Raw genomic sequence first — 19,323 nt, forward strand, 5'->3', positions numbered from 1 at the left:
AACTGTTAACTGACTGACAGGGAGATTCCCACTCATGATATCAGTTGGAGCGGGATTTGGGGGTATCCCCCGGTTGTCAATCTCCTCAAGACGACCCAGTTCTCGCGAGAAGATAATTATTGACGGGAGCGTTCACCCACGAAGGGACGTGCGCGGTCACGTTTTCCGCGAGCCCAGCAAAGCGAGAGAACAGTGCGAAAAATTCAGCGAAAGCTAGTCCAGGCTGCTTCCTGACCCGAGCGCGTTTTTGTAGAGGAAGTTGTCTCCAAGCGCCCCGACGTACACGGAGAGGTGGGGATTTTTTTTTATGCACAACTGCACCGAATTTGCACGACTGGGCGGCTGAAGTTGTATGCGATTGAGCACCGTCTCAGTTGTTAGTTTATTAGGGAGCAGCACCACTCCACGTTGTGCCACACGGGGTGGAGAGGAGAGAGGGCAGAAGTTTCCGCTGGCTTGTGTTGTCGCTATACGCGGCTCTTAAATCCGCACGAATGTCGCAGAAGGAGAGACCCGCTTTCTACCGCCAGGAGCTCAACAAAACCGTGTGGGAGGTCCCGGAGCGCTACCAGAACTTATCTCCCGTCGGCTCCGGTGCTTACGGATCCGTATGGTAAGCAGTTGTTGCAGAGACTACCATCGAGAGCACACAGCACGGTTGCACAACGGCCGAACGGGTTCCCACCACCCACAGAGGCCCGTCAGAGGTACCTCCACACGGGCTGCGTGTCAACCAGTGAAGGGTAGCAGTGGAAGGAAGGGGAAATATCAGTGGTGCCTTTTGTTTACATTGTTTTACTCCGGCTGTTGTCAACCGTCTAGACATCGTGCACGCTTCGGGTGGTTCGCATTTTTTCGGCGGGTGGGGATTGTATTTGTGTTGTGTTGTGTTGTGTATTTGTGTTTTTTTTTTTGCTGTCCTGCTCACACTTGCCTGGTAAACACATGTATGTAACGTTACCGCTAATATGCAGTAAGCTCCCAGACAGCTCGGGATCAAGTTGCACGAGATCCCCGGTGTTCAACATGCAGGCTCTGTTTTTAAAGACTGCTGTGGTATGTCCGTGCTTGCATCATCTGCAAAAGAAGTGCCTTGCTCGTGAGATACAGTGAGGGTTAACCAACACCTAGCGAAAGAATCGCCTTCCACTACAACAGTATTGTTGTCCTGCATGTACAACCTGGTACTGTACACATCCGCACATCGCGTGCATTATGCAGTTTCTAGTTGGGTGCAGCCTGCAGAGTCCCAGCAGGTCACGTGGTTTTCGGAAAGTAGGCCCCCCTCGTGCACAGTGAGAGCTTTCTACAGAAGCCCATTCGACGACGACGATGACTCTAGAATGATGTCACCCCCTTTTTTCTCCCCCTCGTTGTGGTACACCCATGACTCACTGTCCCGAGGTTAGGTAGTGGCCTCAGCTCTGACGCCTTTTAGTCATCACAAAGTCATAGATGAGGTCATACTGTAATGTATCTTCAACTTTGGAGTGATGTGAATGTGTGTGTTTTGCAGTTATTAGTAGTGAATGAAGGGTTAACCATGACCCTATTGTATTGTACCCACAACAAACATCTGTTAATGTACATGCAAGGCATGAATAGTGTGTCATCTCAGAACTCTATGTGAGGCTATGATGTGTACATATAACATCCACCTCTATCATGACCAAAAGAGTGCTGATAATGAAAAAAACGGTGTGTTCATGTTCCCATTCAATTCTCTTTGATTAGTAACGTAGTGATGTCCGGTACAGTAGGGGTGGGGCAAATAATGGCTTCACATAAGAATCCTGATTATTACCGAGCACAATTCACAAATGCCCAAAAGTCGAGTTTTTGTACGTTGTTGATACAGTTAACGAAAGCAGAAGTCAGCCCAAGAGCACACAGTGTTTTTACGACAAAATAGTTCGATATTTACAATCAGATTTTTGCACAGGGGAGGACAGAATAGTGAGCAAAACAAATGATTTGAACATGCAAGAGGTATTGTGTAGATATATTTGAGCTAGCTGTGGGGATTCTCCCTCTTGTAATGATCAAAGCTGACTTTTTTAGCAGTCTGAATCCCCTGAGCTCAAACCCAGGGGCATTGTTTGTTGGCTCATTTTTTTTTTTAGAGTCAAATTCATTTAGAAGTCGATACTAGCTGTTTAACACAGAGGCCTTGTTATCTTTGTCATAAGTTCTATTTGTAGTGTGATTTTCCATTATTATGAATAATCTAACAGTGAATATTATTCGAACAATTATAGGAAAAACATTTAACCAGTGATGTTGGTCAGCAAATGACATGTTCATTTCCTTATTGTTCTACAGACAAAAGACTTAAGCTTCCAGACAGAAAGTGACCCTCATCATGACCAGTTAGCTGAACTACCTAATTAAATCGTAGGATTCCCAAATATTCCCATCCTTTGTGTCACCTGCTGCAGCTCCTTTTGTAGCTGCATTTGAGGAAATTCCTCATTGTTTTCTTCTATATTTGACTAGATCCAAAACCAGGGCAAGGAGTTGTCTGCTTGGAAACATCCTATGATCACAAAGTCTTTTGAATACTATAACTCAGAATCAGTTTAGCAGGCAGAGTGATCCAAACAGCAGGGTGTCCTTAAAATCCTTTTAGAAGGTATCTGAAATGTATAAATAACCTCACAGCACCTACTCCAGCATGTCCCGGCTGTTGGTCAGCCGGACTAGTCTTTGTTGTTGCTGCCATGACGTTCCTCCGTCTCTAGGCTTGAATTCTCCCCAACTTTTAAAAATTGAAAGCACGTACTACGTGGGGGTCGTAAATCATTTTCACCAAGTCTTCTAAGAAAACAACACAACCACTTTCTCCTTGTTTCTGACCTTTGTTCTGTTTTCTAAATGTCAGACTTGGATGGGATCCATAGTGTGGTAAGAAAGTGCTCGCAGTGAATGCTGCTGGCTGGGATTACAATATGGACAGTGTGTTGAGTGCCTCGTGTTGTCCGGTCGAAGTTTCTCAGCTGAGAAGAAAAGCAAAAAAAAAACACGCCATGCACTCACAGGCTCACGGGACATATGTGCATATTAAATCAATTGCTCGTTTTTAGCTCTGTGCAGGGGAGTGAATCATGGCTATGAATAAAACGACATCTAAGTCTTTTTGGTTTTGATGTAATCATAACAGTCATGGCCCAGCCTTTAACTCATGGCATGTGCACAGACAGTCCAGTATTTATATAATATTCACATCATGTCTCTACAACAGAGCGTTTCAGAAATCATCAAACGCAGTTATTGCTCATCAGAACGTGGAAGTAGTGTAGCAGCTCTTAAGTTTTCCTGCTCTCCTTCAGACATTCATATAACTGCTCTTTGGATGTTCCCTCATTCTCAAAACACATTAACATTTAAACTGCTACTGATTTGCTTATTTTATGGAACAAAAATGTTTCTGTGCACAGGCCCAGCTCAAGGCCCTCTGTTTAAAAAGAAAAGACTGTGCTGTGTGCTTTGCTTATTGCCTCTGCGTCCTTAAATGTCTTCCACTCATATGTCCCGCGAACAACCAGCAAAAGACAACACTTGTGCCATGTCACCATGATATCCAAAATCTCAGCTCCTATTTAGTCTTGTATCATGAAACCAATATGATGTTGCTGTATTGCGCAGCCCTATGATGAAGCCAATTTGGCGAGAAGGTGCAAATTGTGGCGAGTTTGGCTGACACGCTTGGTTTTGACCACAGAGATGCGTGCACTGACTTGTCAGCTTTCCAAACAAACAGGAGGCTTACACTTAAAACCAGCAATTTAAATAACTCCATTCAGTCATGTGAGACTCATGACTGAATGCATCTGTGATGTCAGAAGATTTAAACCATTAATTTTGGTATAAAATGATGGATCAGGCTTTAGAAGCCCCAAAACATCTTGGCATGCAGACACCATTGGGTGCTGAGACGCAAAAAGATACAACTTTTTGCATCTGAGTTCTACAAATTCCACGAAAAACACACGTGAGGTGGATGCACTAGGACTCATTTCTTCATTAAGTATTAAGGTTTGCTTTCATCAGTATCACTGTTAGCAGAGCAGATTGGAAAATGAGTGTGATTATTTAATTAAAGCTGTAAATACTGACGTTATTGCTGCTGTGTAAACACCTGAACCATGTTATCTTACTTCCACCAAGTTCATAATCACAGCAAGCGTGCTTCTTTATAAACGCAGCCAGATTAATAAATCATAATGCTTGCCGTGCGTTCGTTGATAAAAGGTCAGCATTGAAACCCGTTAGCCCCTTTTTATAATACCGTGCGAGTGGAACAGGTGAAGTCCAGTTATACTGGAAGCATTTCTGTGCCTTGGGTCATAATGCGCATAACAAAGTGCTTACTGTTGAAGATTAAGGTGCATCGTGATAATGAGATCTGATGATCTAAAAACATGCTCGATTTAAAACGTATTCACCTTCTCCCATCTTGATATGTGGCCTTTGAGTCCACGATGTTCTACCTGACTGCCATCTCACGCTCGTTAGTTCCTGTCATAACCATAAACCGATTAAAGCTGTTCTTAATAACCACAGGCCCATATACCTGATAGTGTACTTTCCGTGAGGACTGAGAGGATTTGTAAGGACAGATTGCATACATTCTCTGGTATTCTCCTGGGGGGGAAGTACGCATTTGACTATTATGCCAACTCATGGGGTTAGGCGTTCCTATTTAAATGGTGTATGGATGATGTGTCTCAGAAGTTAAATGCTTATGAAGCGGGGTGTCTTTTTTTATTAATCTCACTACCGTGTTGATCATTCGAATGTGCTGTTTTCTCCCTGTAGTGCTGGTCTTAAACGTGTGGGATCATGTGCGACTGATTATGCTGCTGCCTTTGACATCAGATTTAATGCTGAAAGTATTCCTCACGGAAATGTGTTTCAAGATGCTTGTAATTGTACAGGTGACATATAACACCCGAGATGAAACACACAGCATGTTGTAGTGTTGAACTGTCTGTGCTTCCCGTAACACTTCAGTTAATTATAATCACTCAAAATGAAGCCATGGGGCTCTTAACGTGCGTGCGCCAAGATGTTCTAGTGCCAGCCATGTTTGTCAGCAAGAGTGCACCCACATGTCAAGACTCTGATAAGCAATCGTATGCATACACGCCTGAGAGAAACGCCATGAATGCACCGGTTCATTTAAGATGCGCAAGAAATGCATTTCTGTTACGCCGACTGTTGTGGAAGTTTTTTTGTTTTTTTCCGTCACGGGGGAGAAATGTTGTGAAAGCCTTTATCCTTCCGTCTCACAAATCTCCTGTGAGTCTAACTTCTGAAGTAAAGCGAGTTGATGGCACTTACTACAGACATTTCCTCAAGTCACTTAAAGTGCACATTTGCCCGTCTGCTCACTCTGTCGTCTGTTAGTCAACATCGCACCGCTGACTATCGCTCCTTCCGTGTGATCCCGGTCTCACGAGGCTGCTCCTTTTACGGCCCACATGTTTTATGGTGATTTGTTATTGCACTTCCATTTATTACAGACTAATTGGATGGTGTATGCTTAGACCGGTCTTGTTTGTCCTGCAGATCAGCATCCGTTTCTTTTGTGCGCGTGTCTTTTTGTTTTGCATTTAGCGTTTGCTGTACTCTGTGTTTACTCAGTATGGGTTCTACCTCACAAGTGACACGTATACCCGTTCTTCTGCAAGCCGGGAACATAGAGTACAGTGGGTGTGGGGGATTATCTCCGACTTACTGGCAAGAAATTATCTTCACGTTATCATTATGGACGTGTGGCAACCTGGACCATAACTTTGTGCACCAAGGCAGACTTAGTTTTAATCTTCCCAGTCATGTGCAGGGAAAGGTCGACGGTTCAAATCACCAGTTTGTTCAAGGGAAATGACTCTCATCTCCTCCCCCGTAACACGGAGTGTTAACATGGCCTCAAACTCTGAACTGAAAGGGCCACAGTGCAGCTGATACTGGGTCAGTAGCTCAGCTAGTTTTAGTGGCTTGCACTATTATGAGTTTCAACCAATCACTGCAAAAATCACTCCAAAAATCTGCTGGATTTGTGTTTATTCTGTAGTTTGGAAAAGCATTTTGACGAAAAACACATCGTGTACATTCCCCCGCCCACATGGTCGTAACCACAAGGAGAGGAAACAATACTTTTTGCCGCACTGAGCACAGATTTCTTTCTTTTGCGTTATTTTGAAATCATCCATTTGTGATGCAGCTGAAGTGATTGACCTGGAAGGAATGTGGTTTATTGTAAGTGGGTTGTGTTCCCTCGCACAGGAAATACAGCAATGGCACGCTTCTTATGGAGGCAAAGCCCATCTGCCTCTCTTTCCACCACCCTCACAATGTCTGTCTCTCTCTCTGTGGACAAGTGTGTTGATTTTTACTGGTTCCATTTCGGAACATATTGTGCAGGATTTAGTAACAGCCCTTTGCTTATTGCTCAATTTGCATCAACAGAGAGCACATTTCCCTCTCAGCTTCATGTTACACTTCTGTTGTCTATGGTCTTTTGGCCACACCTGTTTCTCTTTTTCTGCTCTTTTCTTTCACACTGCCTCCACAGTGACAATGGGGACGATCGTTACAATGAAATGAGTAAGATAATGAATGAGGACTAAAACAAACATGCACACTTACAGGGACAGCTCCAGCAGAATGGCAGGGCAGGTGCTGAGTCAACGTGGATATGCACAAAATCTGCTTTTGCAATGTTGACAGTTATTTGGTTAGTTTGTTCCTGTTTATTGAAATCATTTGTAATACCTCATTGTTACGTTGTTGTTATTGAAATACTGTAAACATTCTTGTAATGATAATGCTTTGAGGGATTGGTTCAACAAACAGACATGTTGTTGCCAGAAGTTCATTTCTTGACTGAATTAAGAATAAAACATTAACAAATGGAGCTGTAATTATAGACTTTATGGCACGTGTCAAGGTCCTGGACATCATGTGCTTTTTAGTACCTACCCAACGTTCTTTAAACAAAGTAAAGAATTAGACAACTCAGTCGTTGTTGTACACAATGTTGTTATGTTCAGTCATGTTCCACCAGAGTGTAATAAGAAGCAAACCTGAACCAAGAGTTATGCAATAGTTTGCTTTGTTTACTGGGTTACGGCTGCCGAAGCAGTCCAGTGAAACGTGTCATTCTCGATTAAATAAAGGGAAATGTTTAAGGTTTTGATATGACTATTATTATTATTATTATTATAATGAGCATGAATGCTTTTACTTTTTACAACCACGGTCTAACTGGTTTCAAACACTGTGTCTTTCAGTTCGGTGTATGACGTGAAGACGTGCCTGAAGATTGCAGTGAAGAAGTTGTCCAGACCCTTCCAGTCCATCATCCACGCAAAGAGAACCTACAGAGAGCTGCGACTGCTCAAACACATGAAGCACGAGAATGTAAGTCGGCTGCAGCCAACCCGCCCTCACCTCCGCCGCCCAGCCTTAAATCTCCTGCCGGGCCCCGACTCCTGTGTGTGTGTGTGTGTGTGTGTGTGTGTTTGCATGCATTGTTCTGTAGTTTAGCTCTCAAGCAAGAATTGCATATGTGTGCACATGATGTTGCACATGAGGTTTGCACAGCGAGTAGTAACGTGCAGAAGCAGGCACTATTCACCACTGGTTACATTGTCAGACTGTCTGTATCCGTGTTGACTTGTAGCTTATGATTGCTGGAGCTCATTTAGATCTGCCCTCAGGATTGAAGCTATGGGAATGGAGACCCATGCAACATAGGAGTTGATACTGAGCTAAAACTAGAAACTTTGTCTAAGTGTGAAATGGAACTTTGGGCCACCAGAAAAGTTCCAGTTCATCCGTTCACATACACTCCTTTTGTGAAGAAGATAAACACAACTCCATTTTGCAGGCACTTATGGCACGTACACACTCTGTGTGCATTTGACACAGTCACTCCGTTCATGCATACATCAATAAACAGGCATCCGCTCTGTGTAAACTATAGAACACAGTCGGTCGTGCGGCCTTACGCCTCAATCAGCTGACTGCAAAAATAACAATGCTCACCAAGCAGTGCAGCACAACATTCAGTGAGTCACCAAACGGGTTTACAACTGCATTCTCTGGTACCAGTTCCTGTTGTGTCATTTTGTTGCTGCAGCAATTTTGGCTCATGCCATTTTACTTCAATGTATTAGGGCAGTGGCTTAAGTTCCCCTTCTACAATCTCTGCTTGTGTTTTAGTATTCTGTGTTTATGTGTAAGTACAAGGTGCCGCGCCTGCAGACACTTGCCCACATACCAAACACTAACGCAGCTCCTACTGTGTGTTGCTGTTGGTACATTCAGATAACACTTTGACCAACTAGTGTGCATCCTCTTATGTTATGTAACAGCAGTGGTTATGATCTATCAAGCTGTGGTGCATGTGATGGGTTTCTGTGTGCTGTGTGGGAGCAGTTCCACTGGTGAATGGTGTGTGTGTGTGTGTGTGTGTCTAGAAGTCTCTGTTGGTGCTGTGGTCTTTGTGGGGTTGAAAAAGGTTTAATTTTACAATGTAAAAGAGTTCCCGCAATAGTTTGCTTTTGGCCATTGTAATGGGTAGAAATAGCTTGCTTTGAGAGCTGACTGGTGAGTGAGGGGGTGCACTGGTGCTTTCTCCAGTATCATCAACCTGCAGGCGCTGTGAAGCACAGCAGTTTTAGATAACACACACACACGAAGGAAAAAATAATCTGCAGCCTGGAGAAGTATGGAAAGTCTCAAAGGGAGGAAACCCACCAGCAGATTGAGCTCATGAGAGATTGAGCTCTCTTGTTAAGCAGTTTGATAAATAGTGTTTCATGGTGCACTGGTACTACTGGTAAAATAGCTCAGTGCATTCATTTGGGTTTACTCTGATTATTTAAGATTACAGAGTCGGTGCCTATATCACTGTGCCAAATACAAGATGCCGATGTCGTATAAACATGTCACTAAAAACCAGACTTTTACAGCAAAATCACGGTGTGGTGGTGCAGACAGCTTAGAGGTTATATTGCTATTTGTGATCATCAATGAGCATGTTTCTGTTTCATCATAACGTGGAGTATTGCATGAAGCTGTGCTTTTTGTTCTTAAATCAACAAAGCATTTTAATACCTATGCTTTACACAGGGAGGGATTCTGTGTTGTGCTCACGCTGTTGCCAGGAGACTCCCTGGGTTTTGATTGTGGAACGCATGTGTGGACCAATCAGCTGGATTGTTGTGGCTCCAGCCCACCAATCAGCTGTGGTTTTGTGGCCTGTGTCGGCGGGCGGGCTGCTCCTGTGTTATTACAAGACCGAGCCTCCTCAGTCGCTCTCTAGAGGCCAGGGGCAGGATTGGCACTCAGGGCTGCTCTCTGCCAGTGTGATAGCATGCACATGCATGAATGTGTGCATATACATGTACTGTATATCCACACACACACACACACACACGATAATCCTCTAATATGCTTCTAGGCTTTGTCCTCTTTCTCTCTTTTTCTGCTCTGTTCAAACTGAAAAACAAGTCTGTTATTATGTGCACATAATTATCTTAGCGCTATCATACTTTGTCACATAGGCAAAACAAAAGTAACATGTCAGTCATGTCGTCACAAACCTAGTTATCTGTCATAAAGAGATATTGCAAATGGCATGTTGACCAACTAAAAAGCATTTTTAACATGGCTAATCCCCAAAGCAGTCAAATTGAAGATGTTGTTAGAAACAACGTGGCTTTGTTTGAACAAGCATGTGAAACCAGTTAAATGTAATCCATGTCTTAAATGTGTATTCTCCTTTGTTCACACGTCATATAACACCACGGGTGCCTGTCTTGTCATTATGATGCCCAAACTTACCAGATACCGGTCGCCGCTTCCTCTGAAATCACATCTGTTGTGGTCGTTATCAGCTCCATTAATGTGACTAAAATCACTGTTACCCAAAACAGAGCTGGAGGATAACCTAGAGTACGTCACGATACATAATAGCTAGCACGAGTCCTTGAAAACAAGGAAAGCTCGCCTGTCTGTTTGACTAAATATAATTCAACTTCAGACATAACGAGACTAGGATACCTTTTATCCAAATGTCACACAGTTGTTTACTGTCGTTGTTGCTTTTGCATTTAAAGCATGTATGCCGATATTCAAATTCATCAAATGGTTGTTTATCAAACACTCAATGAAAACTATGTTTTGGTTCATTTGTAATCTGTCGCAATGTTTTCTGACCTTTGACCTTTGTTTTTGCCTTCAGGTGATCGGCCTATTAGACGTTTTCACACCAGCAACAAGCTTAGAGGAGTTCAACGATGTGTAAGTCACACTTTTACTTTTTCCTTCTGTCTTAAGCTCTCTGTAGTTTCCCTCATCCTCGCACAATGAAGGCCTTCATATCAGCAGAGGATGAACACGATGCACACGATAGTACTGGTGGAGTTACAAACGCATCGTAACCCTGCAGCTCTGGACTTCATGCGAGTCCAGCAACTGGCAGGTTTTACCAACGTGATCGTTTGCTGAACTTGTGCACATCACAGCTAGTCTCCATGGTAACAGCCATCTGGCTGTGTCCGGGGGTTGCGTGCATGCGTGCGTGTGTGCCTGCATGTGTGTGTGTGCACAGAATATTCAGTTAGTGTCCTTGAATTCTCAGCACGGTGTGGCGTCATCAGCACGCAGCACATTTGTTGAAATGTGAGATGAAGCAACACGACAGACACCTGGCACTGAAGTTGCACAAGGAAGATATAATAAAATCAATTGTGCATCGTTCTATCGCACCGCGAGAGAAGCAGATGCACGCAAATGTTTACGGGGCAGCTGACAACTGGTGTCCTGCAGTCGGATCGAGCAGCTGTACCAGGCAGAAACTTGACATATACACTTGTGTTTTTATTTGGCCTTCTTCTGCTGATCTGTTGGCTGAGTGAACATTCCACCATCAAGAACATACAAGTGACACAATCAAACAGTTTCATGTTTGTTTCTCCTTTTCTTAAAGTGTATAAATGATGCACGATCCACTGGCTTTTCTTTAACGTTGGCAAAGTTGCACAGAATAGTGAACAAGTTCTAAATGAATTCAATCTTTCATAAAGTCATTTTGCTGGTGGTAATACAGAGATTTAATAGAATGTGTCCCAATAAAGTTACAAAGCACTTCATAAACTATAACAACACACTAACTATTTATAGAAAACAATACAATGAATTAAAGACGGCTGCAGAAGACGAAGACAGACATCTCATCGGCTGTACTGTGTGATTCGCAGGTACCTGGTGACTCATCTAATGGGTGCAGACCTCAACAATATCGTCAAGTGTCAAAAGCTGACAGATGACCACGTCCAGTTCCTCATCTACCAGATCCTCAGAGGCTTAAAGGTCAGTGAAGCATCCAGCGTAACGGGAGAACTCAGCTCAACACTGGTGCCGTACTCCCTGTGGATCAGTGGGCTGCTTTACTACACTGAACTGAATTGGTCTTAAATTAAGCTAATTAAGCTACTAACTTCTCCTTAATCAGTATAATGAAAATACTATTTTTTTCAAATTAGTTTGAGTAGCTGTCGAAACATACTTGACATTTAGTAAAGAAACTGTCGTCTCTTATCTGATGGCCCAACAAATCATTTTTTCTGTAACCTTTTGTAGTTATGGTGCCTGGTAATTAATCTTCATGGACAACTGAACTTTGACATCTGACACAGTAACTCCAAAGTAAGAAGGACAAAGCTATCTGAGACAGGAGTTACTGTCAATCACTATTTCTGATGGGACAAAATGCTTCATGTCCGTCACCATGCTTGCTTGACTTGTTGAACCCTCTTTGTGATTGTTTAACTCTGTTTCTGTTTGGTTTTATTGATGTATGAAGCCTTTTATTGTCATACTCTGCAAGAGACATTTTAACATTGCGTTACTTGGTGTTTAACCACTGTGGATTCAAAAAGAAGAGAGTAGTGGGGAAATGGGTGGCAGAACTTACAGCATTTTGTTGTTTGTATCCAACATGTGATCACAAACACAGTAAACTATGATGTAGGTATAATTAAATATCCTGTACTGTGTTCTATAAAATGAGAGTATAATCTAAATGTAATCTTTCTCTCTTTCTTTTCCCAACAGTACATCCATTCTGCAGATATCATCCACAGAGTACGTTGACCGTTTAATGTCTTTTAATACACTTCAGTCTTGTTCAGAGATTACATGTCTTAATGCTGATCAAACCTCCTGACAAAAGCCAAAACAGTGAATACCACATCAGCTGTGTGATGTTTGGTCAACATAAACGGGGCCAGGCGGAGAGCGGCAGGATACTGCTCCGTTACTTCTGGATGCAGTCTTGACTTTTCCTTCTCGTCCCCGTTTCTCTTCAGGACTTGAAGCCCAGTAATCTGGCCGTGAATGAAGACTGTGAGCTCAAGGTGAGAAATGGTCGTCTCGAAACGAGGTTCACGGTATGTGACTTTCAGATGATCACGTGGAGGAGAGAATCTTCATGAAATCACTTTGTCCCTAAGATCCTGGACTTTGGTTTGGCGCGGCACACGGACGATGAGATGACGGGCTACGTAGCCACCCGGTGGTACCGCGCCCCCGAGATCATGCTCAACTGGATGCACTACAACATGACAGGTACACACCATGACGTAATCATAAGGTTTTGAGCTGAATGTACATCATTTGCAATTTCACACAATGTGATTGTGCAATCATGGAAGTTTTTGTTTTCTGCAGTATACGTTGCAATATATAGATCTAGAAATATAGATGTATGTAGCTTTTTCTTCGGCAGCGTCACTTGTTGACTCTTTGTTACATAAGACATGATTGGGGCGATTATAGAGAAAGTCGGACAGCTTTTCAATTTTTGGAAACAACATGACGTCGAGGTGCAGCACCAGCCAAAGCAGTTGTCTTACATGGCTTTGTGGTGTTGGTTTAAACGGTCAAATTTATGTAAAAATGAATTGCCTTTTAGAGTTCAGCCCAATCTTTTTAGAGTGGTTTCGCAGCGGATGTAAAACACAAAAGAATATTTTAGAAAAAACAGATATCACAGCTCAACAACGACAAAACTGTACGTCTAAAATATTCCCCTAAAAAAATGTATGAAGGAGCCATTGCAGACCATACAAATGATTGTGAAATCCCTACATGAGTCTCATGGGCAGCCTTATTGGTCTGCACTATGTTTTTGAAAAACGTAAGCTTGGGGAAATGAAGATAATGGAACTGATACTGAATATGTTGTTTCATATTTTCAAGTATTCACTGTGCTGCATATTTTTCTTCATAACGTGTGATAGTCGATATCTGGTCGGTGGGCTGCATTATGGCTGAACTACTTACTGGACAGACGCTCTTCCCTGGCACAGACCGTATCCTTCCACCGCTGTCATTGTCATGCAAACATAGAATGGCTCCTTGGAGTCAGCCTGTTCTGTCGGTCTTTGGTGGATCTGGAAGAGGTAGTAGATGGATGCATACTCTTCTGCTGTGTTGTGTATGCCACGGTGTTTCAAACACACACTTGCACAGTTTTACTTACTTCAAGCTGACTCAAAAGCATTTATGTACTTGTCTCTAAATAAAGTCCATCTATCTGTCTATCTATCTATCTATCATTGCTGAGTATTGACTTTTGTGAGCTGCATGCCAGAATAGTCAAGAAAGCGAGTGTGTGTGTGTGTTGTGTGTGTGCATTCATGTGATGGGAGTTAAGAGTCCCCTGCAGTCTATGACTCAGCGCTGCCCACTGTTGTCTTTACTGCTTCTCCAAGATACAGCACACCTTCCTGTTTTCCCCTCCCACAAAGCTTCCCATGCAGCAGCAGCAGAACACATAACAATGTTTAGTACAGAAACACACAGGAAGACGCTGCGTTAGCACACACACCGTACCACACCAAATACAGACGTTGGCACACATTGCTGATGTCATCAACAAATCTCCAAACTGTCAGTGAGCAGTTCAGTGACTTTAGCCTGTTTGCTGACATTTCTGGGTCGTCTTGCTTTGTGAAACCGACAACGATGAGGTAATCGGATTCATGCATTAATCCGATCATTTCAGGTGTTATACAAGCAAAACATTCTCAGCTCCCAGCTTCTCTAATGAAAGGACTTGCTGCTTTTCTCTGTTTTATATAATGTGTAGATTGAATTTTGACTTTTTTTTTTCTTGCCTGAAAACTTGCAAAATGACCTAAGATTGCGTAGCATACCACGAGATCTTTCAATCTTCATTTAGCATCCACATGTTGTAACCAGTAGCAGCAGACATTCATTTGTTGACTTTCGGTTTCCATTTATTTTACTTTGGATTGAATGAAAGAACATTTTCTTTGCCGATGACAGCTTTGACTGTTGTACCTCTCACCCCTCTTTCCTTACCCAACACCCTCCATCCCTCCTGTTGTCCTTCATGCGAGTGTGGTAGATCGGTTGAAGCTCATAATGATGCTCGTTGGAACCCCAGGGCCCGAGCTCTTGATGAAAATCTCTTCACAGTCTGAGTGTCGAGCACCGTCCTGGTGGGCCCCCCCCCCCCCCTGCCTGTGTTTGTGTTGCCTTGGCAAGAGTTCGACAGTCTACTTTACTACTTTGTATTGCCACTACTACTACTACTACTACTGTGCTGCTCCTGTTTTGCCCTACAATTCTATTTTAAAATCGTGCTCTACTTGCACTTTAGCTCAAGGCTTTACTGTCTACTTTTGTCTAGCATGCACTATCTCCATATGACAAAGTAAGGGGCCTGTGGTGTAGCACTGGGTTACAGCATCCATAAATCTCTGTAAATACATGGATATATAGGTTACAGTGAGGTGAAGGTTGCTGTCTAGCAAAGCTCAGAAAGTGTCTTCATCCTCACCCTGCTATGTATGTTTTTCCCCCTTTCCACCCCTCCATACACACCCTATCCTAACCACCCATGCTCTTTGACATGCTGACCGTCATGTTATGATGCCCCTTGACTCAGAAGCTATAGATATAAACCAGCTGCAGCAGATAATGCGCCTGACGGGGACGCCCCCAGCCTCCCTCATAAGCAGGATGCCCAGCCATGAGGTGAGACACGTGCCCCCCCCCCCACACACACACACACACAGCTGGAATCACAGCCAAGACTTTGTGTAGTTTTTAAGTTTCTTACAGTTTGCATCTGCGTTTTAGCCTTTGCTCTCACTCAACTTACTTCCTGTTTCTTCTCTGACTCAATGTGCTTGTCTCAGCAAGGCTTCCCAGAGTGCTTTGCCAGTGTATTCTGATGAGCGATCCGTGGCATTGGTCACACACATTGATTCTGAAAATTAGGACACAATGTTTGTCTAATGTGTGGTTTGGGCGGCAGTTAAAGTGCTGTACATCCTTACTGGAAGGATGTACAGTAATGATAGTTTTTGCACCAGGCAAATTAAGTATCTATCTAAAAATATTTTCCATTTTAAAGAGTGTTCATCCCAAAATCAAAAAGACATGTTTCCTCTTAACTAGAAAGCTATTCATCCTTCTGGATTGTTTTGGTGTGAGTTGCCTAGGTTTGGAGATATCAAACTGCTTCCAACAAGGTCTGTGGATTATCTTGAATAATTGGGTCATGATTTCTGAAAAGAGACTAATGTAATTTTGCTATTTGATCACCACAAGCCGAGTGCCATATCGTCCAATTATATTCATAAGAAGGCAGACATCTCAAAGGCCGATATCTCCAAAACTAGGCGACTTAAACCAAAACAATCCAGATTGATAAATAGCACTACAGGTAAGAGAAAAAACATGTATTTCTTATTTTGGGGTAAGCTGTCCCTTTGAGCTGTAGCACTACAAAGTGCAACCTCTTGCCCCTGTGTTGTGTTTTACTGTTTTGTTAATTGTTTCTCACAGGCGAGGAACTACATTAACTCACTTCCCCACATGCCCAAGAGGAACTTTGCTGATGTGTTTATTGGCGCCAACCCTCTTGGTAAGTTCCCTTTTCCGCATCATGCCATGGCTGACTTTACTCCTGGCTCAGTGAGTCCCTCTAGTGGTATCATAAAGTCAACCTTTTTGTTGTTGTTTGTTCAGGGATATTTTCAATTACTATACGCGTTTGTCCACTTTAAATAATCCACTATGACAAATACTGACTACAGCAGTGTGATAACAGTTTCAACACCTATCCAGTATTATTAGATTATAGGTAAAGCTTTAGATGGATTTCTTTTTTTTTTTTTTTTTATGTCGCGCCTCTTCACATGCTCATCACTGTTCTCTTGTCGCTGTGTTGAAGCGGTGGACTTGCTGGAGAAAATGCTGGTGCTGGACACAGACAAACGGATCACAGCCTCTGAGGCTCTGGCCCACCCGTACTTTGCCCAGTACCACGATCCAGACGACGAGCCCGAAGCGGAGCCTTACGACCAGAGCTTCGAAAGCCGCGAGCTGGAAATTGAGGAATGGAAGAGTAAGTTGGCACATTGTGGATGCCTGGGGTAGAACCTGAACTGTTGGGGGGGGGGGGGGGGGGAAATAATAGGTAGATGCAAGTTGTGCATCCAATGGATTGTTCCAGAAATAATTTGTAAATAACCTCACGCATTATTTATTGTTTCTCAGGGTTGACCTATGAGGAGGTAGTTAGTTTTGAGCCGCCGTCGTTCGATGGAGACGAGATGGAATCCTGAAGAGGACGAGGCACCTTTTCTTCCATCTTTTTGTTTTCCAAGAAACTTAAAGGACTATCAGTCTCTTGTGACTATCCACCACTTTCTTCACACACACACACACGCACACACACTCTCAACATTCAAGTGCCTGCCGTCATTCATCTCCGGGGGACGTTGTTTAATCGGGGATAAAACTTGACATCCTGTTCCTTCTGTCCCCAAACATTGCTGTTTTTGTTATTCTGCATCCCAAGGCAGACTTTAAATTCTCCTTTTATATTTTTAGTAAGTTTTTACCTCAAACATTTGTTTGTATTGATCCCCTCTTTGATTCAGAAAACTAGAAACTATATGTCAGTATCTTGGAGAAATGTAACTCCTTATACGTATTTTATAACAATGTACCACTTAGCAGTAATTAATATTCTAGGGAAAAACGTTTGATAGAAACGTTTCACACTGCAGTGTGTGTCTTTGTGTATCGTTCCGCCACACATTAAAATAAAATGTTATTTCTATCGTTACATAGAACTGTGTAAATATGACAAACAGTATTTGTACACAAGTACTTCAGTCAAACAGTTAGCGTGTTTGTGTAATAGTCATAATTACTGAGTCACATCTCAGCCGGCACCCTTTTGACAGTATGAATTTTATTACTAGAGTTTAGCCTAAAATGGCATACAAAAAGATACAGTATGTAATTTAACACAAGTATGTATAGGATAGGCTAAAATCTAAAATATTTACCTCTACATGGCAAATTCAAGGCTTCATATTTCTCATTGTTGGATTTGAAGGTTTACAGTTTACCAAAAGATGAGTTCGGAGAGTGTGGAGACTTGGCTTGTGTATCCATTTCACGTACTTAACATTTGTTTTGTTTCTACTCTTTTATCCATATCAATTCTTCTGTCCTGGCGTTTCAGAAGAGTGTTACCGTCCCGATTATCACGACCTACACCTTCGCATGATAAAGCCAGATTTGGCTTATTCGTTTATTGGAATGTGATGTTTCCCACCACAACTGACAATGTACTTTTATCACAACGCATTTATAGAATGCAGTACTATTAATGTTTATTGAATGTCGGGGGCACCAGTCTGCCCTGTATTTATGATCTTTTGTTATGTTGTTTGTATATCGATGTAAAAGAGAATATTATTTGTCAGAATTCAAGGTTCTTTTTATTATTTATGGAAAGCTTACTGTATCAGGAACCAAATGTATCGTCAACAATCTCAAACGCCAGTTAAGCCGCGGGGACTGCAGTTACAGCTTGTTTATCGGAGCCAACAATATTAAGATTTTGCGGACAACCATATAGTTTTAAATCGGTTTAATCAACTGTTCATTTGAGTGGTTTCATTTTCTTCTTCAGTTTAAAGCACTTCTTAAACATTTATATAAGTTATTTTGTTCACTGAGGTACTGCCCTCCAAAAGACTATTTTTAAAAAGAAATGTAATTAAAAAAACATCAAAGCAAGATATGTATTTCAACTACATAATTAGTTTTTATTGACATTCAAACCACTAAACAGTAGACTCCTAGTTCTGAAGTGTACTACAAACATTTGTTGACAAAATGTTTTTCTATGTAAACTACTTTAGGGGTCAGATTACCTTGTGACATACAAGCTACATCCACAGATGCTCTGGCTAATGTCAACCAAACATCAGTGTCTTCACAATTTCATTTGCAACAGCCTCTTTTTATATAGTGCTTTTTCTAATGTATTGTTTTATTCTCTGTGTGTTAAATCAAGATTTGCTATTATTCTGTGATTCTTGTAATATTGACTGTTTTTTGAGTAATGCTAGAAATCTATTTTCCATTAATTTGAATACTTTAGCAGGGCACATGTTTGTGGGAAAGAGTGTACGTTTACTCACTGGATGCTGAAGGGCAATGCTGAAGCCTCGTTCTCTGCCGTTTTAAAACAACTGCATACATTAAAAAGAATAGTTTATCTTTTTACATATCCAAATGTCAATAGTTAATTTGGTAATTAGTTCATGCTTTCTTTGCCCGAGATGTGTTCATATGTTTTTACATTTTAAAATGTATCAAGACAGAACGCCACACCGCCTGTAAATACCACCATTAGAAAATAAAGGCTATTTTTCAAACCTGTAACAGTGTACAGTATATTGTGTGGTAAGTTTCAGCTGTCAATATGCCACCACTGGGCGGCAGCAGAGCACAAGTAGGGTAACCGAACCTGTCGGGAAAGAAGATGAAATAGAACGGAAATAAAAGAGCATAACAATCTAAATGATACTTTAAGTGAAAATATAAATGAAATGTTCGACACACAAGTATGGGTACTTGCATTGCACACAGAATCCCAAAACTCAATGTTAATAATATATTAATACAACAACAACAATCAAGGTAACTAGTTGTCAGGTAGAAGTCAGTTGAATGTTTGCCCAGCCAGTGAAAGGGTAAACGAATAAATAGGAAAACTGAGCTAAATGTGTGTCCTCACTGTGTTTCAGCTTTACATGAGAAATAAGTCTGTCTTCTGAGAAATTAGATGGAGACCTGCACAACAACATGTTCTTCACAGCTTGATGGCTGATTTCATGCTTTTTATTCTGGAAGCCTATTCGAGCAGGAAATGAAACAAAATTGATAAAAAGTTAGGAATGAAAT

The 19,323-nt window shown here is 42.0% G+C and overlaps 1 protein-coding gene across 1 annotated transcript; it reads left to right on the plus strand.

Annotated features, from left to right (window-relative positions):
- Positions 1 to 227: 227 nt before the first annotated feature.
- Positions 228 to 18,798, plus strand: mapk14b (mitogen-activated protein kinase 14b). Its single transcript, XM_079296896.1, has 12 exons — positions 228 to 613; positions 7,296 to 7,425; positions 10,256 to 10,314; positions 11,274 to 11,385; positions 12,130 to 12,159; positions 12,384 to 12,431; positions 12,528 to 12,642; positions 13,317 to 13,388; positions 15,002 to 15,081; positions 15,898 to 15,976; positions 16,286 to 16,459; positions 16,612 to 18,798. Exons 1-12 carry the CDS (start codon positions 495 to 497, stop codon positions 16,677 to 16,679), a joined length of 1,086 nt encoding a protein of 361 aa, XP_079153022.1. The 5' UTR covers positions 228 to 494; the 3' UTR covers positions 16,680 to 18,798.
- The last annotated feature ends 525 nt before the right edge of the window (positions 18,799 to 19,323 follow it).

This window comes from Melanostigma gelatinosum, assembly GCF_949748355.1.
Source record: "Melanostigma gelatinosum genome assembly, chromosome: 3".
NCBI lineage: Eukaryota > Metazoa > Chordata > Actinopteri > Perciformes > Zoarcidae > Melanostigma > Melanostigma gelatinosum.